Source organism: Oncorhynchus masou, chromosome 17 (assembly GCF_036934945.1).
Source record: "Oncorhynchus masou masou isolate Uvic2021 chromosome 17, UVic_Omas_1.1, whole genome shotgun sequence".
Taxonomy (NCBI): domain Eukaryota; kingdom Metazoa; phylum Chordata; class Actinopteri; order Salmoniformes; family Salmonidae; genus Oncorhynchus; species Oncorhynchus masou.
In genome coordinates, this window is record NC_088228.1 from 31,280,347 (window position 1) to 31,303,115 (window position 22,769).

Sequence of the window (22,769 nt, forward strand, 5' to 3'; positions counted from 1 at the left end):
AACACCTGCACCAGCAAGAGGTCAGCCAGGAAGTGAGTCAAGAGTCCAACCGTTACAGACAGACACACAGACATGCTCTAATAGTGTATTGCTACACAGGAATAAAATGATAGTGTATTTCTCTCATTTCCAATTAGAGAACGTGGAATCCATTCCCATGAATTACATTAATGAAGATCAACATAAAAACATTTACCAACATTGACAGAGTTTAATGTGCGTGATAAACTGAAAACGTCTCAGTTGAATATATTCATTGTTATCACGTTGTGAAATTAAGGGGTAAATTTTCCCAGCTAGACACATTACAATGCTCATGATGTCATGAGATGTCTTATACATTTCTGAATTGAAATAGACGTTTTCCAAAAAGCAAAAACATCCACCTCAAAGCCGAAGGGGAAATGACAACTCTGACTTTGTATAACAATCACATGGCTCCTAATTTTAACAGTTGGAGAGCATGGAACAACCCACATGTGCCCTGACAGAATCCCACAGCCTTTACGCAGCTCTTTCCCAGACAAACTTGATTGATTGGCCATCAAGTGAGACACGCTCCTTGTTGGAAAGAACAACCTCACCACAGGGACTATCTAGTAAACAGATGTGGATGTCAAGGCCTGCATGGTGTCTCCACTCTCCATTACCATCCGCTAGAAAGGCAAAGCCGGATCTCATGTATCTGTGGTCAAACGAGACCAACGCCACTTCCTTTTTATTGCAAGGCTGCTTCAAAACCGCGGCAGAATGTATTCCCTCTCCCTTCCTCACATTTTTTTTTTCAGAGGCTAGAAATTCACATAACCATGTGGTATGCTTCTGGTATTCGGGACACCAGGACTCCGAAATGAATGTAACGGTTTATCGCTCAAATCATCAAAGAAATAAACAATCTCCAGTTTACCATCTTTGATCAGACTTGAAGAAGTATTTGGTATAACCCTCCTTTTCTCTGGCAACATTTTCCTTGTCATGTACCGCTTATGACAAGTGTTCATTCTAAATCTATTACACCTTTACTGTAAGATCAAGTACCAGTGACTGAACCAGGCCAAGACATTTGAGAGGTCGTCAGTCTTCTTTAAAAAAAAAAACAGTTTAGCAGTTCAACTTCGTCCGGAGTCATAATTGAGAGCTCTGCCACCCCATCGCCTGCAGCCAAATCAAATGAATCTGGGCTCTTGGCTCCTGGTGGTCCCCCTCTCTCGTGAAAGCTAGCGGCCCCTGCCCGCAGCCCCCACAGGAGTGGTGAGCAGATGCCAAACCAACTCCTGTTGCCAACAGGATGTTATAATAACAGGCCTGTTTACAAAGGGACTCTGCACTCACTTTCATTCAACGGGCCAGGGACCACTCGCATGCAGCACTACTTTCAATAGTAAATAGCTTCCGCTTCCATTTTACTCACTAGTGTTTTGACGTTCTCCACGTCAATTTGTCACATGTGAACCTTGTTATTATTGGGTGTTGCCTTGCTTTGCATTTCTCTGAGTGTTGAGACATGTTTGTTGTCTGTTTTGTTTTCTATTCATTATTATTCTTTAATTAATAAAGGAAACTACAAAGCCTTTTATGACCTGGGCGGGTTGTAGTGTACTATTTAAGCCAGTCATCTGTCTTCTATGTAAAAAGTGTTTTATTGGATAATTATGCACCACACAAATACTTACTCTACTGTCTACAGTACATTGGCATGGGAAACTTGAGGCATGAAACGTATGAAGAAACACATGATATACCAGATATTTTGGGTTTAAATCACAGTTTATTAACGATAAATAGACAATGAATAAATTACAGTACAACATAGAGTACAGCATAGAAGTATGCAAGTCATTCATACAAATACGATTATACAGATATCCCCAAATCCAGTGTCAATGTTAGCAAGATTGTGAGTTGCCGTCTGCTTTTTATTGTACTGTACATTATAGAATAGGTGGTGACTGAATAGTATTCTGTGAATTTCAAAGGACAGTTTCAAGGGACTTCGTTTCAGACCCACTGCAAACTGGATTATAATTCAGCGATCCCACTCGATGCATCACTTACTCTGCAGCAACATGCAACACTTGGAGCCGGAGGGAAACCATGTGCAGGGAGGGAGGGGAATGGCTTTACGGACACCTGCAACTGAAAAAGAAGGAAAAAACACACATTTAGCAGCAGTGTGACAATCGTTCCTCACAGTGATTTAAGTACAACATCAGAAACCACTCTATACTTATGTGACAGACCCAGGGATTCAATCATCCGTCAACAGCAACAACCAGGTATGGATCTATTCATGGTTCTTCACTGTGCTGCGAGGACATTATCTCCACAAAGTGCTGACGGGAGTGAACACTTCCTTACCTTGGTGTAAATGCCATCTAGTGGACTGGTTGGTAATTGCCGCATTGAGAGGGACATTGATTTCTATATTTTGCACATTACAATGACGTAAGGGAGACTCAGACATTTGCTACAACTATAGAGGTTCAGAACAAAAACATGCATTTGTCGTTAGGGAACAGCAACTCACAGCGCATTTCTGGATTGCGCTGTGGTGAGCCGGTTGGCTGGTGTGTGAACTACAGCAGCCTCTTCATGCGGCAGGTGTGTTTGTCTATGTGCATAGTGGCCCGGTCCGTAGAGCTGGTCAGAATATCCAGGGCCTCGTCTTGCCTCTCCAGCTCAGTCTCAGCCTCCAGAGCCAGGTTTTTCAGCTGCATCAGCATCTGAGAGAGTAGGCAGAGAGCCATATAGGCGCACACACACACACACATGCTTGGATTAACTTGTGGTTGGCCCTTTTGAATCTATTACCTCTGATCCATTGTACAGGGCAAAGTAAATCAAGCTCAGCTCAAATATTTGACATATATATTTGACCCAGGTCTGTGGGAGTAAATCTCTTGATTCTCGTAGTGGTGGGGAAAAGTGTCTTGTCTAGGGTTATGTCCCGAGAGGACATGGAGTGAGTGAGTCAGTCAGTGGAAAAGACAGGGGAGATGAGCAGAGAGGAGGAATAACACTTTTTTCTCAGCCATAATTATTCTTCCACTGCTTGTCGGAGCCACGAAGACCGAATGGCTGTTAGCTGTAAAATGAAAAACAATGAAGGGACTGCCGACAAAAAAACAAAACGATCTGTAATAACTGTATTTCCATTGTTAGGTCATGACACAATCGCCGTGTGACCCAATATTCATGTGACTAGTATACATTACTCAAGCACATGGCGGCTATACAGAGGTCTCTGGTCTCCTGAGGTCATTGATAACAGACAAGTCAATGACATTTTGTTATTTCAACTTTCTGTGTGTTCAGGGAATTCTGCAACTCCATCTCCACGCTCCAACACCTGTGTACGTTATGGTCAATGGAACAACTTAAATCAACCTTGTTGTGCCAAGCAAAACTTAATAGACACTCACTCCACACCCCAACACGTGGTTTCTAAACTAATATTATGTTATCCTACGTGCTCTCACACACACACACACACACACACACACACACACACACACACACACACACACACACACACACACACACACACACCCAATTGACGTTATGTCAGTTTTCAGAGGCCCGTAATCGCAGACACAGCAACAGTGCACAGGAACGGCTTCAGACAGCAACGAGCAGACAAATAGTATTTCAACGTACTCCTTAACGACAACTGCATGCATTCACTTTCTAAGGTTTCTTCAGTTTGGGAGGAAAATGTGATAAATAGACTGATATCGATACTTCAAAATATACTGCAGTGTAATTTATGGGATTTGGTGCCATATACTGTAAAATTGACCTTTAACTAAATTCTACTGTTGAAGGTAAATTTTATCACACCACTTCTGAACTTTTGGTTCGTTTTTATCCTCTTCCCTTCAACATACACAGTCAGACATGTAGGTAAAACACAAATCAAGTTCAAAAATAAATAAAAAAGTAGGCTAATAACATAATTAAACTGATGAAAGGTGAGGTGAGTTGTAGGAAATGTGTTTAAGACATAAAAATAAAAAAAAACTGTAAATATTCAACTGATTTGAACAAAAAAAACGACGCGATAATCTGCAGGTATCAAATATCTTTTGACCAAAGGGGCTATTTGCTGTACACTTCGGTAGGAAATCAGGTTAACAGTGATTCTCAACGAGGGACTCCAACTAATCATTACGTGAATTAGCTGCATAATAAAGTGTACCACTTTACCACTTCAGAAAGCGGTAGGCTTTGTGGTTTAAAACAACCATTATGACTTATCGGCACAAAATAACAAGCCATTGATAGAGAAACAAAACACACATGTCCCTGAATTGTAAACAGACTAATTGCGAAAAAATGTCACTAACACGATCGATTTGTTTGAAAATGATTATATATACAATTATATTGAGATACAATCGTATTGATACCATTCTGAAGTAGTCAATACTTAACTTGTAATATCTAACTAACTGTGCTGTTGTGAACGCTATTTCCACAAAAGCCTCATTCAACCTCAGGTTCAATCAGCTTTATGGGACTGTAAGAAACACCCAAGCCTCGAGAGACTGTAGCCTGTTTCAGGAGGATTCTGAAAATGACAACATACCTGTAACGGATTACCAACCAATTACATAGACAAAATGTTGTGTTTTGAAGAGGTTTAACATGGAAAACATCATTCTGAGCCACCCATAATAATGTGTTAAACGAAAATGCATTTGCGTCACTGTTTATGTCTTGCAACCATCGACCATGCATGGAGCTCACTGTTCAACATTATGAGACTTTGAATGGAAATACTTTATACACTGTCTGACCAGAGACGTCTAACCAAATAACTGGCCATGTCTCTTTCCCTCTCTCCTCTCTCTTGTAACCCAATGGGAGTTTGGTTTGTGGTCTTACCGACTATTATATAAAATACATAGTACGTAAAATAAAAATCATCACAGTGAATCTCTGGTTTGGACTGGAAACACAGCATGTATCTTCCCATGATTTTCATAGAACATAAGAAAAGTTACACTTGTTCTTTAAAACCTGCTATTGAAATGGTATACATTTAATGCATCATAACATGGAAATTCAATCATGCATTTCTTCTGAATTCAAAACAGATATAAAAGACAGGTATAAACATTATCTGAACGCAAAATAGAAAAATGTTAGGGCAGTATAACTTCAGACTGTTATAAAGCATGTGATACATAGGATAAAATGCTTGAGGAAAAAGGAAGAGGCATTAGAAGCCAGATTCCGATATTGTATCTCACCTGTCGGATTTCCTGAGCCTCAGCCTGAGTGACCTCTGGCTTAAGGACATGCACCTGCACCTGTGACAGCTCTCCTGCTGGGACTGTCATGGGGACCTCTGTCTCCTGGTACTGCAGCATGCCTGCTGCCATGGGAGGGGGTAGAGATATAGTGGTAGGCCCCTCAAACAAACACATTAGCTTCTTATGAGCGTAACAGTAACCCTATGATAATGTAATGGGGAAAGCTCGTAACAACAACAAAACACAGCATGCATCAGAATTGTGTAACAAATCCATAAGCTATTTAATAAATCAATAAGCTAGACTGTATAATGAGATTACAGCCTCAAAAGAGCCTAAAGTAATTTCAAAGATGTGTATTGAACAATATGCCATGCTAAAACCCACAGATCTTTACTGCCACTTGGTGGCCAAACACAAACCATTGTAAAGAAATAAGCAAAATAAACAAAGAGGAACCCCCGACTGGGACCACAGAGGATAATCTAAACTTCTTACCTGCATTCCATATTGAACCTTGATCCTGGTCACATGGGGTCGTAGCTGGGGTCGTCAGGAAGGCAGAGTACTCACTTGTGTACTCCACCTTCTTCTTATACTGTATCTCTAGCACTGACATGGCCTCCGGCATCTTAGCCGACAGGAGTCGGAAGCATATGTCTGGCTTCCCTATGAACCTCTGCCTCACACTGATCTCGTACGGATTGTGCACCCGGATGTCATCCACCTCATCCCTCTGAAAGCGGTGGAGCAGCACATAGTTTGTGTCTCGGACTTCTAATGAGGAGACCATCACCATCAAGCAACCAGGCTTCAGGTCTGAGTCTCCACCTCTGGAGACGATGGCTGGTACGCTGGTGATCACTCTGTGCTTGCCTGTTCCTGTTAACTTACAAGCAGCCTCTCTGGCAGCATGCTCAGCCTTGATATCCTGCTGACTCTTCCAGGGTAGTTTGCCAAAAGGCCACCAAGGGGGAGACTCCAGTTCAGACAGTAGCCTGCAGAGATAATGGTGACAGAAGTTAGAGAAATGCCTCCAATTCAGTGACGGTTCACACAATTTAAGAAGGGTAAATGTTCTGGATAATAGCTATCCAATCTCAAATAATTAACCACTACTATATATTAGTGTATATTTAATCATCATTTGGATAGAAAGGCATCAAAACTTCAGAAAATCTCCATGATTAGCTACAATATTTGAAAACAATAAAACAATGGACTGACAGGGCCCAGAGGTAGAAGTCAATATCCACCTTACCTGTCTGCCACGCCCAGATCTGAGTCGATCTTGCCTAGGCCCTGCATGACGTTATCAAACTGCTCTCCCTGGTGGTGGAGGACATTCCCTGTGTCCTCTAGCCGTCTCTGAGCCCCCGCAACCAGGTTAATCAGCTCCCTCCCCTTGGTCGGCTGTGCCTCAGCCCCCTGAACCTCTGCAGATGGGGACAACAACCTCTCCCTCCAGAAATGCTCCAGGACATTGTAGACCACCACCCGGTTGGGCCTCAGGGAGCCGAACCAGTGCTTGATATTCCCATGCTCCAACACGGTCAGAGTGCTGAAGATGAAGCTGGACGACTCCATCTTGATCTCCATGATCCTTGAGAGGCGGAAGCCAACCAAGTTCTCTTTGCTCTGGTCTGAGGTGAAGCGCAGCATGGTGCGGGTCAGGGACAGGGTTCCGGCATCCCAGCGCTTCTCACTGTTGATGTAGTAGGAGCCTGGCCAGCTGTGGATGGGGATGTCTCGGGTTGGGCATGTCATTTTGGCTTGGCTTCAGATGCTCACCTAGGAAGAGAGGGGTGAACATGTTAAAATGTTGTATTGTAAATAATATTTGAATCAAGGTTAATATGTTAATCGAGATAAAAGATTAGAGACTAAAACTTTGGAGCTGCTAGCTAGGAATTTCAATCAACCCGGCAGTAAAGCTATGTTATGTAAGTAGCTAGCTGTCATGGTAATCAAGGTATTTTGGACTAGCTATTTAGACCTACTATATGGACAGTACAGCTAGCTAGATACATATGTTACTGTGTACTAGCTAGAGTACCACTATGTCTATGCTAAGCTTGCTAACGTTAGCTGACTAGCAAAACATGCAAAATCATAACATGTCAGGAAGCTAGCTAGCTAGCAGACCTTTTCATAAGCGTTCCTCTCAAATAAAATATAAGAAAATGTGTATTTGGAGTAAATTGCATTCGTGTTCAAACAAACAAAATAGGTAACTAGCGATCATTCAACATTGTTTGATGATTTTGTTGACTTTTAAACAAACCTGGCACCTGAGCTCCTGCAGGGTTATGACTATTCCAGGAAATCAGAAGCTACAGTTTTGTAATGTTGCGTAAGACGATATTATTATCGATTGTGCATTATTTGAGTACAGCTGCTCTGCGTGGAAACAGTTAATAGATATTTTAAGGTGCCACTTTAATAATTGTAAAAAAAAAATGTAAGAAAAATATCTTTTCGCAGATTGGTTCCCAAGCGAGTGATTTGTTTGGACGTGAAAAGACGTCACTTCTTCAGTACAGACATGTTTACAGTCCGTCTAGAAACAATGATCCTGCTATTTAAAATTGTGTAGAATGTGCATTATTAATGCCTAATTTCAAAGTGTATATTTACTAAAGACATTCAACGTTGAATTAGCAAACATTACGGAAACAATCATGTACAAAAAAAACGAACAAATTAAAGCAAATATTGGGCGTGTGCATCTATAAATGTGGTCCCCTAAAATGCAAAATAGCATAGCCATAGGAAGCTATTTTTAGGCTCGAATGAACGAACCAGCTTCTCCACATTTTTGATTTATCTTTGCAATGTAAATCCAATAATAATGGTGGAAAAGCAATTAATATGACATATCATGTCACTATAGTTTAGGTACGTCGCTTGTTTCGATTGCTTGCTAATTAGTTAGCTAGTTAACGTTACACCCAGGACTTGTTTACATCATCCAGTATCATGGACAGGGAGTCTTATCATAACTGCTGCAGCCTCGTTAAAATATCAAGGCAATCCTATGAACAATTCTGGTCTTCGCACTTTGTGGATTACATAGAGAAGGATTTGAGCTATTCCAAATTCTTTAAAAAGTACTTACTTCCTAACCACCCATGCATGTTCTCGAGGAAATTTACTGAAGACTGGAAATGTAGGAAACAGTGGGTCACTGAAGAGGGGAAGCCAAACTTCCAGAAACTGCTGCAGCAATTTGGTGAATAAATGTTGTTAGCTACATATTTATTACAATGTCCAGTAACTTTGATGTCAAATGAATGAGTTTGATTAGCCTATGGATGGGTTGTTCTGATCTGTGATTTGACAATCATTTATCTTACTTTGTGTAATTATCTGATGTATATATTTGGTAATAAAACATGTGTTGCGGTTATGATGAACCAATAACCTATTTTGTAAATTGTGATTTCAAAGTATTTCTCTTTTTTTCCTCTTGCAGATGAGACTCCAGTTCCAGTTGCAAACTGCAATGCGAAAGAATACAATGCAAACCCCAAACAAATTATTCCTTTCAAGGAATTTATTCACTACTGGAGAGAGTACATACAGAATGGACACTCATCACCAAAAGGATGTCTCTATCTGAAAGATTGGCACATGTCAAGGTATTGAATTCACCTGTATGTTGCCATCTGAAGTAAGAGCACACTGTATATAGACTGTATATAGACTTTTGTTCTATTGTGTTATTGACTGTATGTTTGTTTATTCCATGTGTAACTCTGTTGTTTGTGTCGCACTGCTTTGCTTTATCTTGGCCAGGTTGCAGTTGTAAATGAGAACTTGTTCTCAACTAGCCTACCTGGTTAAATAAAGGTGAAATAAATTAAATAAAAAATGATTGGAACGTTTTTTACAGTATGTAAATAATGTATATACTGAAAGTAGCTGTATTAAGAATAAGCTAAACATGGCTCAATGGTTCCGTCCTCTGTCTTTCACAGGGATTTTCCTGAACACAATGTTTACACAACCCCAGTCTTCTTTTCCTCTGACTGGCTTAATGAGTATTGGGATACTTTGGAGGTGGATGACTACCGGTTCGTCTACATGGGACCCAAAGGCTCATGGTATAACAAAACATTTCATAATAGAGGCTATAATGGATATTCTCTTGAATCTCTGTCTCCTCTAACAACATGTGATTGCTTTTTCCTCTTTTTGCTATAGGACGCCATTCCACGCTGATGTGTTCCGCTCCTACAGCTGGTCAGCGAACATCTGTGGCAGGAAGAAATGGCTCCTGTATCCCCCAGGGCAAGAAGAGTTTCTACGAGACAGCCATGGCAACCTTGCTTATGACGTCACTGCCCCTGAGATTCGAGACAAGGTGCAATTCCCACACTGTGATGAGGCCTGTCAACCACTAGAGATCATTCAGGAAGCAGGGGAGATCATATTTGTGCCCAGTGGTTGGCACCATCAGGTTTATAATTTGGTAAGTACTGCAGTTTGGATGTGGGACAAATTAATTGGTACACTTGATCAAGAGGTTTTTTACAAATCATTATCAGTTAAGCACTTGTATGGTTCATATGGCTAATTCTGAACTAAGTAACCTGACTTCTGTCTCATTATCCTGCAGGAAGACACCATCTCCATCAACCATAACTGGCTGAATGGCTGCAATGTCGACATTATGTGGCAGTTCCTTCAGAATGAGCTGTCTGCTGTCCAGAGGGAAATAGAGGAATGGAGGAACACTATGGATTCATGGCATCAGCACTGCCAGGTATATAAGACACTTGGAGATAGACATACAGTGCCTTCGGAAAGTATTCAGACCCCTTGACTTTTTCCACATTTTACTACGTTACAGCCTTGTTCTGAAATGAGTCCCCCCCCCCATTCATCTACACACAATACCCCATAATGACAAAGCAAAAACAGGTTCAGACAAATGTATTAAAATATCACATTACATAAGTATTCAGACCATTTACTCTGTACTTTGTTGAAGCACCTTTGGCAGTGATTACTGCATCAAGTATTCTTGGGTATGAAGCTTGTAGCTTCATGGAAGACTTGATGCAGTAATCACTGCCAAAGGTGCTTGCAACATGAGTAAATGGTCTGAATACTTATGTAATGTGATATTTTAATACATTTAATACAGCTTGGCACACCTGTATTTGGGGAGTTTCTTCCATTCTACTCTGCAGATCCTCAAGCTCTGTCAGGTTGGATGGGGTGCGTCGCTTCACAGCTATTTTCAGGTGTTCGATTGGGTTCAAGTCCGGGTTCTGGCTGGGTCACTTAAGGACATTCAGAGACTTATCCCGAAGTCACTCCTGCGTTGTCTTGACTGTGCTTAGGGTCGTTGTTCTCTTGGAAGGTGAACCTTTGCCACAGTCTGAGGACCTGAGCACTCTGGAGCAGGTGTTCATCAAGGGTCTCTCTGTACTTTGCTCCCTTCATCTTTGCCTCAATCCTGACTAGTCTCCCAGTCTCTGCCGCTGAAAAACCTCGCCACAGCATGATGCTGCCACCAAGCTTCACAGTAGGGATGGTGCCAGGTTTCCTCCAGATGTGACGCTTGGCATTCTGGCCAAAGAGTTCATTCATGGTTTCATCAGACCAGAGAATCTTGTTTCTCATGGTCTGAGAGTGTTTAGGTGCCTTTTGGCAAACTGCAAGCAGGCTGTTATGTGCCTTTTACTGAGGAGTGACTTCTGTCTTGCAACTACCATAAATGCCTGATTGGTGGAGTGTTGCAGAGATGATTGTCCTTCTGGAAGTTTCTCCCATCTCCAGAGGAACTCTAGAGCTCTGTCAGAGTGACCATCGGGTTCTTGGTCACCTCCCTGACCAAGGCCTTTCCCACCTGATTGCTCAATTTGCCTGGGATGCCAGCTCTAGAAAGAGTCTTGGTGGTTCCAAACTTCTTCTATTTAAGAATGATGAATGCTACTGTGTTCTTGGTGACCTTCAATGCTGCAGACAATTTTTGTTACCCTTCCTCAGACCTGTGCCTTGACGCAATCCTGTCTCTGAGCTCTACGGACAATTCCTTCGACCTCATGGCTTGGTTTTTGCTCTGACATGCACTGTCAACTGTGGGACCTTTTATATAGACAGGTGTGTGCCTTTCCAAATCATGTCCAATCAATTGAATTTACCACAGGTGGACTCCAATCAAGATGTAGAAGCATCTCAAGGATGAGCAATGGAAACAGAATGAAACTGATCTCAATTCTGAGTCTCATAACAAAGGGTCTGAATACTAATGTAAATAAGGTATCGGTTTTATTTTTAATACATTTTAAAACATGTAGAAAAGCCTGTTTTCACTGTCATTATGGGGTATTGTGTGTAGATTGCTGAGGATTTTATTTGATCCACTTTAGAATAAGGCTGTAACATAACAAAATGTGGTGAAGTCAAGGGGTCTGAATACTTTCCAAAGGCACTGTCTGACAAAGAAGATGTATTTTAAAAAGCTGTGTAATTTGAGTTGGTATTTTGTTTTACAGGTCATCATGAAGTCTTGCTCTGGGATTGATTATGGGGAGTTTGCCTCTTTCCTGAAGATTATCGCTGACAACCGCATGTCCTTCTTGAGTTCCTGCTCCGAGAACAACTCCTCAAATTACCCACGTCATCTTTCAGAGACCCTGGCCACATTGGGGCTTCACCATGCTGCCTTTGACCTACAGAGGGTGGCTCACATTCTAGAATGCATGCTCTGCAATGAAGACTTCAAGAGACTTGATCATTCAACTCTGAGCTCACAACCTGAAAGTTTGCTGCAGCAGATTCGAGAGACCATGCTCTCCACTAGAGGGCAGCACTCCCTTTACCAGGAATAGGCCACCCAGTATCCTTTATGAGCAACTTTATCAATAAATTTAGTTGATAAGGCTTTGGTTTCAGAGGTAGCCTGATGGTATCTTGACCCCCCCCCCCCCCCCAAAAAAAATAATAATAATGTCATCCTGTGTGAGTTTATGGGTGTTTTTTTATGTTGTGAATGAGATGTTGATAAAATGACAAACGTCCATACTTTGTGTCCTCGTATGTTTATTACGCTAGAGATACATAAAGTAATATTTAAGATAATAGCTAGCAACTGGCAAGCAGTGCACAACTGGCAAACAGCATAGTGTCAAGGAACTCAATATTTGAACAATCGCAATACTACAAATAAGGAAACTATTCATAGACGTCATAGACATGGTTGGTAGTGCTACCAGTGAAATACTGTACTAGGTAATTTGGAATAAGAACATTTTAACTTTATGTACCCTATCCATGTAAATATGATCCGGCTCATTTCAACATGTGTGCGTTGCATATTGTTGGGGTCAAATACCTCTATCTTCATTTGGCTTTAAGAGTCTTTGGGCCACCAGTATTGCACGGATTCCTCCAGAGACTGTGTCCTCAGAAGTCTCGAGTGTTAATGGCTCTCTGGCATGAGCCAGTCGAATGCCCAGATCTCCAACCCAGGCCCTGTGCTTCCCGGCTGACTTGCCAGACTGGGTCTGAGGTGCCAATCCTTCGGGTAGTGCCGACTTGCGTACGGCATCAGATGTTTCCGTACCATCCCATTGTGATGAGACATGGCCGATGGAACAGCCCTTACTAAAGCTGATGCCCTGCATGTAGACCAGGTTGACCTCAAGAGGAAGAGCCACCCCGGGAGGAAGGTCCTTCACCCCCTCGGGAAGTCCTAGGGGAAACCACTATAGAAATATTATAGGGTTATTACAAGGAATAACTTGAATTCAACAGCCATGCTAGCCATATCCCATACCGTATCCTGCAGCCATCTCGTCCATATTGTATATGGCATAACAACAACCCAGTAGTTGACAATAAGCTACAGCACACGGTATGAGATGAGGTAAGCAAACCATTTCCACCATTTATCTATTGCATAGTGGTGCCTGTGGTAGTCCAATGTGTTGCCATGCTGACACCAGTGGTGACCTGTCATTCAGGGCAGGTTGCCTGTTTGGCATGTTATTTTGGCATTAGTACATGTTACATATCAGTTAGCAAACAATGTAAAAAAATATATATATCTATTTTTTGCTTTATTGAGTAAGGCAGCTCCAAAATGCAGGTGTTTCAGACTAGTTCAGTGGTTTCTGTGGTGGGGCAGCCAGAGGAAAATACAGACCGTAGGAGTTGGTAATATTCTATAGTTGTACTGTGATTGGCTCAGTGTTCTGTCACTCATGGGGACACAACGTCACCATAAAATATACGGGGAGAGCTCAAAAATTCAAGCCCCTTTGGGTGCTGCCATAGAGTTACATAGGAAGTCCCCATCCAAGAAAGGTGAAGGTCATTGGCCACATATAAAATTACGTCAAATCACGTTATATCTACCGTAGCTTTGATTGATCATGTCAACTTCATACTTTCAAAATCTTAGCTAGCAGTCATCATCATGAATCAAGTCGACAATCTACTGGCAAATATTTTTCAATCCTTGTGATATGAAGAGAAATTATGAAGAGAAATGATCGATAAAACGTATTGGTGCTCATCGGCCATTGGACATAAACACTACACAATAGGTTGGCAATCACTAATTCAACAATGAGTGGTTTGAAAGGAATCAGTGGCTAACTGCAAGCACTGCAAAGCAATCACTAGCCTGCTATTCAATGGAGTGGGTGTTTTGTCCAAGTCTGGGTTTAAGGGTCTCTTTTCTAAGCTTAAGGATAAACATTCAACATTGGCCTTGCTGTCAATCCAGCATGACTTCTGCCGCATTCAAAACAACTGGAAACTCGGAAATCTCAGACAAGAAGCTTCACTGCAGTACCTGGTTCGAATCCTGGTTCGAATCCAGGCTGTATCACATCCAGCCGTCATTGGGAGTCCCATAGGGCGGCTCACAATTGGCCAAGTGTCGTCCTGGTTTGGCAGGGGTAGGCCGTCATTGTAAATAAGAATTTGTTCTTAACTGACTTGGTTAAATGAAAAAAAAGCCAGACTTTGATGAAAAAGTTTGATGACAAAATTTGCCCAAGAAGGACTGCCTTGCCACCTTCCTGTTCAAGTGAGAACAGGTACGGCAACTGCACAACCCTCAACTGCAAGGCTCTCCAGAGGGTGGTGCGGTCTGCACAACGCATCACTGGGGGCAAATTACCTGCCCTCCAGGACACCTACAGCACCCGATGTCACAGCAAGGCCAAAAATATTATCAAGGACAACAACCATCCGAGCCACTTCCTGTTCACCCCACAACCACCCAGAAGGCGAGGTCAGTACTTGTACATCAAAGCTGGGACCGAGAGACTGAAAAACAGATTCTATCTCAAGAGCATCAGACTGTTAAACAGCAATTACTAACACAGAGGCTGCTGCCTACATACATACTCAAATCATTGGCCACTTTAATAAATGGATCACGAGTCACTTTAAATAATGCCACTTTAATAATGTTTACATATATTTCATTACTCATCTCATATGTATATACTGTATTTTATACCATATATTGAATCTTGCCTATGCCGCTCGGTCATCGTTCATCCATAAATGTATATGTACATATTATTTTTCCATCCCTTTAGATTTGTGTGTATTAGGCAGTTGTTGTGGAATTGTTAGATTACATGTTAGATACTGCTGCACTGTCAGAACTGGAAGTACAAGCATTTCTCTACACTCGCATTACCATCTCTAACAATGTGTACAGTTGAAGTCGGAAGTTTACATACACTTAGATTGGAGACCTTAAAACTTGTTTTTCATCCACTGCACAAATGTCTTGTTAACAAACTATAGTTTTGGCAAGTCAGTTAGGACATCTACTTTGGGCATGACACAAGTAATTTTTCCAATAATTGTTTACAGACAGATTATTTCACTTATAATTCACTGGCATCATTTGAGTCAATTGGAGGTGTACCTGTGGATGTATTTCAAGGCCTACCGCTAAGGAAGGAGATGTTGTTTTTTTCTCCTAGAGATGAACGTACTTTGGTGCGAAAAGTGCAAATCAATCCCAGAACAACAGCAAAGGACCTTGTGAAGATGCTGGAGGAAACAGGTACAAAAGTATCTATATACACAGTAAAACAAGTCCTATATCGACATAACCTGAAAGGCCGCTCAGCAAGGAAGAAGCCACTGCTCCAAAACCGCCATAAAAAAAGCCAGACTAGGGTTTGCAACTGCACATGGGGACAAAGATCGTACTTTTTGGAGAAATGTCCTCTGGTCTGATGGAACAAAAATAGAACTGTTTGGCCATAATGACAATCGTTATGTTTGGAGGAAAAAGGCCTGCAAGCCGAAGAACACCATCCCAACCTGAAGCACGGGGGTGGCAGCATCATGTTGTGGGGGTGCTTTGCTGCAGGGTGTACTGGTGCACTTCACAAAATAGATGGCATCATGAGGCTGGAAAATCATGTGGATATATTGAAGCAACATCTCAAGACATCAGTCAGGAAGTTAAAGCTTGGTCGCAAATGGGTCTTCCAAATGGACAATGACCCCAAGCATACTTCCAGAGTTTGACAAAATGGCTTAAGGACAACAAAGTCAAGGTATTGGAGTGGCCATCACAAAGCCCTGACCTCAGTCCTATAGAAAATTTGTGGGCAGAACTGAAAAAGTGTGTGAGAGCAAGGAGGCCTACAAACCTGATTCAATTACACCAGCTTTGTCAGGAGGAATGGGCCTAAATTCACCCAACTTATTGTGGGAAACTTGTGGAAGGCTACCCGAAACGTTTGACCCAAGTTAAACATTTTAAAGGCAATGCTACCAAATACTAATTGAGTGTATGTTAACTTCTGACCCACTGGGATTGTGATAAAATAAATAAAAGCTTAAATAAATCACTCTCTCTACTATTATTCTGACATTTCACATTCTTAATATAAAGTGGTGATCTTAACTGACCCAAGACAGGGAATATTTACTAGGATTAAATGTCAGGAATTGTGAAACTGAGTTTAAATGTATTTGGCTAAGGTGTATGTAAATTTCCGACTTCAACTGTATGTGACCAATACAATTTGATTTGATTCATAGTCTGTTTTAGAGAAATGTCATCATCGAATATTGTAAGAGCTTACATTGTCTGCTTATATGCCCCCTTTATTTATGCTATGAATCTGACTTGGTGTACAGGGAGAATACTGTAAGAACGGCCCATGTTCTGAACTATGTTGTTTTACGTTTCAAAAGTGCCGAACAAATAGTTGTATTGACTATGTCCGTCCTAGCTCGCTCATTAAAGTCTTAATCAAAATTACGGATTGCCTTTTAGAGTTTGTACATCTCAATTGTCAGTACCACATTTGTTAAAGCAAGTCAGCCATATCAGCTATGGGTTTGTTTAAAGGCAGTAAATGAGGCTGAATGAACTATTTCTCTGCCAGACAAGGCTCTGCTGATAGCCAGGTGTAGTAGTGGTAAGGATTCACTCTATGGTGCTGAATTTTTTTAAATTATTATTCTGTTGGGACAGTTTTCTGTAGGCCCTAACAGTTTGTGGACACCGTTTGTCACCGTTATAGTGCATAAAGAGTTTGCCCCACCAAAATATACATGCTAAAATAGCCACTGGCTGACACGATGGAATAATTTCCAGAGTTCTCGGATCTTCCTCCCACATCAGAGCTTTTTCTGAGCATTTTCTGAGGAATTGAGATCTGGCTTGGGCCTCCCCTGGCTTGGGGCTGTTCCCTGCAAGGATGCAAACTGGTGAGGGCCCAAAAAGGTGATACTTTTTCATTTTGATACTGAAACATGCAAAAGAAATCAGGTTTGAACTAAATCAGGTTTGAACTAATAAAACAAAGAATATGATCTTCATGATCAGTCTCTGTGTGTAAAATATAAAGTGGTTCATTTGAACCTAACACAACTTAAAACTGTAAGGAAAGCAATCCAATGTCATTTGTTGCCTAGACTTTATTGCAAATGACACTCAAGTCTTGAAAAAAAAACAATACACAAATATTGCAGTTAGCCATGACAGCTTTTATAATAGAATGCCTGTTACCACACACATCTAAATATTGCATTTGGGAAAAAAACATCTTAACCCTAGGATGCATATGCTGTGTCAAAATGTATGTGTGTTATATTAAACATAGAGGAAGGGGTAAAATGTAGGCAAGCAACTACTAGTCAAATAAGACATGGGAGAGATGACGAATTTTGGCAAAGAGATTTATTTATAGACTAATACACTTAAAACAAATAACCAAACTGAAAACTGCAGACATTACTAGTGCCTCCCCCACGATCAAACTGACATAATAAATCGTCATTGGATCTACACCATTCATGTAGGTCACCTATTTTGGAATCAAAACAACGAATTTCACCATAAGGTGACTCATTTGCATCACTGTCCCTGAGGCAACACAGCCCATAGAAAAAGCTCTGTGCGGGCTGATCTTCACCTGCCGGCAGATTTTATAAACCTTCAAATGTTATTTTTTTGTTGTCTTTTATGGTGTTGTCACACTCGACCAGAACACCACAACCCACTTTTGCTTCTTTCAATCTAAATAACAATAAGAGAAAGTACATGTCAACCATCATATGGGGGTGCTTCAAATGAATATCATGCCTGGGTTTCTCGTAGCTAAATTTAATTGAAACATTATCTAACTGCTACACACCAGTGGAGGCTGGTGACTTGAAAAATTGAGGAGAATTGGAGACCCACGGTATAGGCGTGGAACGCACGGAGACCACAAAGCGTGTTTCAAAAATCACCAAACACAAATTATTTTATCCTAAAGCATTTAATAAAGACATTTATAGTACAATATTATGGGGAGTGGGAATGAGAGGGCTACTTATACAGTGTTGGAAAGGGATCACAGCAGTGATTGATTGACTGAGGGTATGAGGCATGAGTTGAGGTGTTCAGAGGCTTGACCAGTGCAGTAACACCAGACACTACACAGTTAGACAAAAGAGCTAAGAATGAGTTAGTCCAAGCAAGGAGTAAAATCATTTATGTGTAGTAATGTGATTGTGTATGTGATTGACTCTACATACAGTAATGAGAGAAAATTGGATGAGTGGATGAGCAGGCCCATGAGACATCATGGGTTCAGTTCATGTCAGGAGAATGTTGAAAATGGTAGTGGAGTGGAGTAGACATCCCCTCAACCTGTTTGAGATCGAGCTACTTTTTTCAACATTCTGTTAAAAATTGTGCAACATTTCAACGTCCTGCTACTCATGCCAGGAATATAGTATATGCATATGATTAGTATGTGTGCATAGAAAACACTCTGAAGTTTCTAGAACTGGTTCAATGGTGTCTGTGACTATAACAGAACGAGATCCGTGATCAAAATCGCCAGAAAACCTGGTCACTTTTTTGACGGAGAAAAAATCAATCCGCCATTCTATGTATTGTCTAAGGCTTGTCATAAATGATGGAACAGTGCATGCAATTCCTACAGATTCCACACGATGTCGCCAGTGTTGTGATTACCAATGCACTTTATCCTTGGTTAGGATAGTCAATCGCACATCCGGTCTTCAAGTGGGCAACTGAAAAAAATGTCCGTGGGGGACTGGACTTCGTTTTCTTTACTTCTAGTTATTGAATACAGATCGCTCCATGATCAATTTGATCGTTTATTAATGTTTACTAATACCTAAACTTGGATTACAGAATTAGGTTGAAGTGTTTTGTCAAAGTTTATAAGCAACTTTATGAATTTTAAAAAATTACGTCGCGTTGGGAAACGTGCATTTTTCCATGGATTTCACGGTGTTCATAAATGGACATTGTGGGTATATATGGACCGATTTAATCGAAAAAAAGAATTGTGATGTTTATGGGACACATAGGATGCCAACAAAGAATCTCGTCAAAGGTAATGAATGTTTTATATTTTATTTCTGCGTTTTCGGTGGCGCCGGCTATGCTAATTTGTTTGTTTACGTCCCTTTTCTGTGTGTCAGGGAGCTGCATGCTATCAGATAATAGCTTGTCATGCTTTCGCAGAAAAGCATTTTACAAATCTGACATGTTAGCTATATTCACAACGAGTGTGGCTTGATTTGAGTACCCTGGATGTGAATTTTAATGAAAGTTTGAGTTTTAACGAGTACAATTAGTTGGCGCTCTGGAATTTCCGCTCATTTGGTTCCTGTACAGGAACCAACTCCTGAAGAAGTTTTTAATCAGGGAACATGAGGGGACTTCCATTACAGCTGCGCCATCGTAGGTTTGGACAACGGGTTTCTCTGAAGTTAAACTCAGACATCTCCACATTCATGAAGTCAAACACAGACTGCGCATCACGCCCACTTGACATATCAAAGTAGCCCAAGAAATGTTCCTGAATAAAGCCCTGATCATCTACATACCTGACGATAACTGACACCTGCAAGCAGACTGGTGAAACCATAGGTCCCAGAGCAGTGGGGCAATTTTTACCCCCTGGGGCCTGGAGTTTTTTCTTATATGTTAACCTAACTAGGAACATTCTGGAACCTATAAAAGGTATGACAGTGATTAATCAGTTGTAAAAAGCTTTGATATGGGCTATGATGGGACCATTTCTTCCTAATTAAGTCACATGGTTTTACAAAACTCCTGAAAAAAACTCCTGGCCCTGGGGTGGATGAAAACCCTGTCAAAGTCCAGCTACCTTATATTTGTTCATTTAAATGATGTTTAGACTAGATTAGGAGGGAGATTTCCTCTACCCAGACACATAGACATCAACTGAAGGACAATAGAACTCACAGGGATGAGCTTGCTTTATGCATGTTTAGGCCTGTCGACACTATTATGTTGATTGATTAATTCCAGTTCATAATTTTGGATTAAAACTGTATAGGCATTTTAGCCAGCCCAATTTTGAATATAATCTAGATTTGATCACGTTCACATTTCTCCTGACAAACAAGTGGACTATAAATACATGATCAATGAGTTGGTCCTATACAGATGGACAGGGCGCATAGGCTGTTATGCAGCTTCTCATATTAGTAGACCGACAGTTGATAAGACAGAAAAAAGCTATTGTTTTCATCCTATACAGCATGTCAGATTTCTAATGTTTAGGTGTAGCCTAGGCTGCAACAACATTTACAGTATGTCATTCGTTTTTGCTTGTGTCTGTCTGGAGTGATTCTTTTCATCTTTGCTAAATAAATACAGGAGGAAAGTGCAAAGTCTTCTTGAGCTCACGTGAAAAAATGAGTCAACCTATCTCTTTAATCAAACTTTTAACGGATGTTTTCGACATCCCAGAAAGATGTTCAGTGTGTAAAGCATCGTGAAGTGCAGTTACAGGCGGCTTGATGAAAGGCTCCCTGTTAGTTAACCAGATATACATTTGATTCCAGTTGGTATTGAACGCCCTAACCTTTTCATCCTTCTTCATGAAATCAATCTCAGGCAGAGATCAACCCTCGCTTTAACACACAGAACCCCCATAATGCTCTGTGTCACAATCCCGATGCAACACACTTGTTTCATTCTCTGATCCTACTTCTATGATTGGATGGACATGTCATGACGTGGCCCTCTTTGGGTATAGCGAGTACCCTCCCTCTTTCTCTTACCACCTCTCTCCCTCCTACACCCAGGCTCTGTTATCTCAGGTCGTAAATTCGGTATGGATGTGGTATGGAGAGAGGGTTCACAGTAGAACAAACAAACTTCTTCTACCTCACAGAACTTGAGAACTGAACAATATCTCGGTCGGTGGAGAATTCAGCTACAACCGGTACATTTGGTTTAATGTTTGTGACCTCATGACAGACAATACAGCCACATTACCATAACTCTGTTTATACAAGAGTCTCCGTTATGAGATTTGCATCTAATTATTGTGTAAAATGAATGAATAAAGATGAAACTATTTGTGAAAATATGTAATGTGATTTTAAACTGTTTAATGAAAGATAATTCCCTTTAAAGTTTAACTAAGTCATTGGCCCGTCCCATGAGCACAGACATTGATCTGGCGTCATTGGACAGCCTTTTCTGCTGTTTCAAAGATAACCTCCACCTAGAGAAGCCCACTTCAGACCATGGGTACCTAGATTACTGATAGGACTAAGGTTTGAGTAGAGACCGTGCATTTCTCGGTCATCTGAGGGAGCTAAGGTTGTAACGGTTGTTGAATTCCTAACCAAACCATGTGGAGTATTGACTACATTGGTGGAAATGGTTAAACTCTGAGACTATCGATACCGATAGAATAAGAGCAAATCTTCAATACTAATTACTAGTCTGCAGCTATAATTTAGGTCAACCTGGAATGCGAAGACCAACAACCCCCGAACATCTATTCTACAAGAACATTTCTGAATGGGACTCTGAAGTATCCATTCTAACCACGAAAGACTCCAGGGACGCAAAGAGAAGTTAAGATGTTAACTTTTCAACAGAAAGACTGATGATTCCAACAGAGATCACGACGACACACTGAGCGTAAATATACATATTGATTGCAATTATTCCCGAATGAGTGAGCGTTCATGTGCAAAGGATTAGCATTTCAATTAATATAATTAGCAACTGTGTAGTGTCTTTTGTCTTTTGCGCCCTTCTCAGTCCCTTTGTCTACCAAACCGCCTTTTTGGTTTAGCCCACTAGGGAACATCCCCTATCATTTCCTTGTAACCATATCTACTTTGTTTATGCATTTCTGTGATTATTTAGTTAGTTAGTAAATAAATGATTATGACAATTGATGTATGGATGATTCATAGTGAAGGCTGGGTTCGTGCAGATAACCAACAATTTATGACGTTTGGAATGAGACTAACGTGAGATAAAGATTAATTAATTAATTAGAAGACCAATTGATCAAATATTAAAATATCTGAAGAGTTATATTAGGAAAATTATAACTTTGTAATCTGAAGATTTTCCTTGGTGCCCCGACTTCCTTGTCAATTACATTTACATGATTAGTTTAATTAATCACGTAATAAACGTAATTATAATTACAGAGAATTGATTTGATAAAATAACAGTCTTCACTTTAATGATGCCAAAGACATGCCATGCAACTTGTCAATTCATGCTGCAAAAGCTTTGACTGGTTGGAGGACGTCCTTCAGCCTACCAGCCTCCTAGGTTTTGTATTGAAGACAATGTAGCCAGAGGAGAACGGAAGCTAGCTGACCTCCGGCTACACCACGTCCTCCGCCTACACCATGGTGCTAGCCTCGACAGTGCTGTTGAAGTTAATGTAAACCTTCATTGCAAAACAGTATATTTTAACCAAATATTTGGTGATATATGAACATATTAAGTATAGTTTAATCTAAACTTTTTAAATGTTTCACTATTTTATTTTTAGGATATTTCACTGAAGAGGATGGTCCTCCACTTCCTCTTCTGAGGAGCCTCCACTGCTGCACACTAACTTTAGTGTGTAATTCAATGGCTAGATAAGCAAGCTACGCCCATAAATGAGGTTCTGGTGTAACCATGTCAGTAACAGCATGTAATAAAAAGGCATTAGTTGAGTGCATTCCCATGTAATCTTATCT

At 40.8% G+C, this 22,769-nt stretch overlaps 2 protein-coding genes across 5 annotated transcripts; one reads left to right on the forward strand and one right to left on the reverse strand.

Annotated features, from left to right (window-relative positions):
* Positions 1-1,748: 1,748 nt before the first annotated feature.
* On the reverse strand, positions 1,749-8,425 carry LOC135558848 (synaptosomal-associated protein 47-like). Of its 4 annotated transcripts, none has more exons than XM_064993019.1 (6): positions 8,377-8,425; positions 6,520-7,049; positions 5,757-6,256; positions 5,256-5,380; positions 2,528-2,723; positions 1,749-2,136 (listed from the first exon to the last, which is right to left on the reverse strand). In XM_064993019.1, the coding sequence occupies exons 2-5, from the start codon at positions 7,023-7,025 to the stop codon at positions 2,577-2,579; spliced, it is 1,278 nt and encodes a 425-aa protein (XP_064849091.1). In that variant the 5' UTR covers positions 7,026-7,049; positions 8,377-8,425; the 3' UTR covers positions 1,749-2,136; positions 2,528-2,576. The 4 variants fall into 4 exon arrangements, with proteins under 4 accessions (XP_064849091.1, XP_064849092.1, XP_064849090.1 ...); XM_064993020.1 differs by lacking the exon at positions 8,377-8,425 and adding an exon at positions 7,543-7,793 and having other exon boundaries at positions 5,256-5,377; XM_064993018.1 differs by lacking the exon at positions 8,377-8,425 and adding an exon at positions 7,550-7,792.
* LOC135558847 (2-oxoglutarate and iron-dependent oxygenase JMJD4-like) lies at positions 8,016-12,191 on the forward strand. Its single transcript, XM_064993016.1, has 6 exons — positions 8,016-8,490; positions 8,734-8,899; positions 9,239-9,364; positions 9,465-9,732; positions 9,880-10,026; positions 11,768-12,191. The coding sequence occupies exons 1-6, from the start codon at positions 8,238-8,240 to the stop codon at positions 12,101-12,103; spliced, it is 1,296 nt and encodes a 431-aa protein (XP_064849088.1). The 5' UTR covers positions 8,016-8,237; the 3' UTR covers positions 12,104-12,191.
* The last annotated feature ends 10,578 nt before the right edge of the window (positions 12,192-22,769 follow it).

Excerpts from the sequence above, each read along its gene's own strand:
- LOC135558847 (XM_064993016.1), top strand. The coding sequence starts at position 8,238 with ATGGACAGGGAGTCTTATCATAACTGCTGCAGCCTCGTTAAAATATCA. Across the intron at positions 8,491-8,733 it reads GAAACTGCTGCAGCAATTTG|ATGAGACTCCAGTTCCAGTT; the intron begins GTGAATAAATGT and ends TTCCTCTTGCAG. Across the intron at positions 10,027-11,767 it reads CATGGCATCAGCACTGCCAG|GTCATCATGAAGTCTTGCTC; the intron begins GTATATAAGACA and ends TTTGTTTTACAG.
- LOC135558848 (XM_064993019.1), bottom strand. The coding sequence starts at position 7,025 with ATGACATGCCCAACCCGAGACATCCCCATCCACAGCTGGCCAGGCTCC. Across the intron at positions 6,257-6,519 it reads GATCTGGGCGTGGCAGACAG|GCTACTGTCTGAACTGGAGT; the intron begins GTAAGGTGGATA and ends TTATCTCTGCAG. Across the intron at positions 2,724-5,255 it reads AGGCTCAGGAAATCCGACAG|ATGCTGATGCAGCTGAAAAA; the intron begins GTGAGATACAAT and ends CTACTCTCTCAG.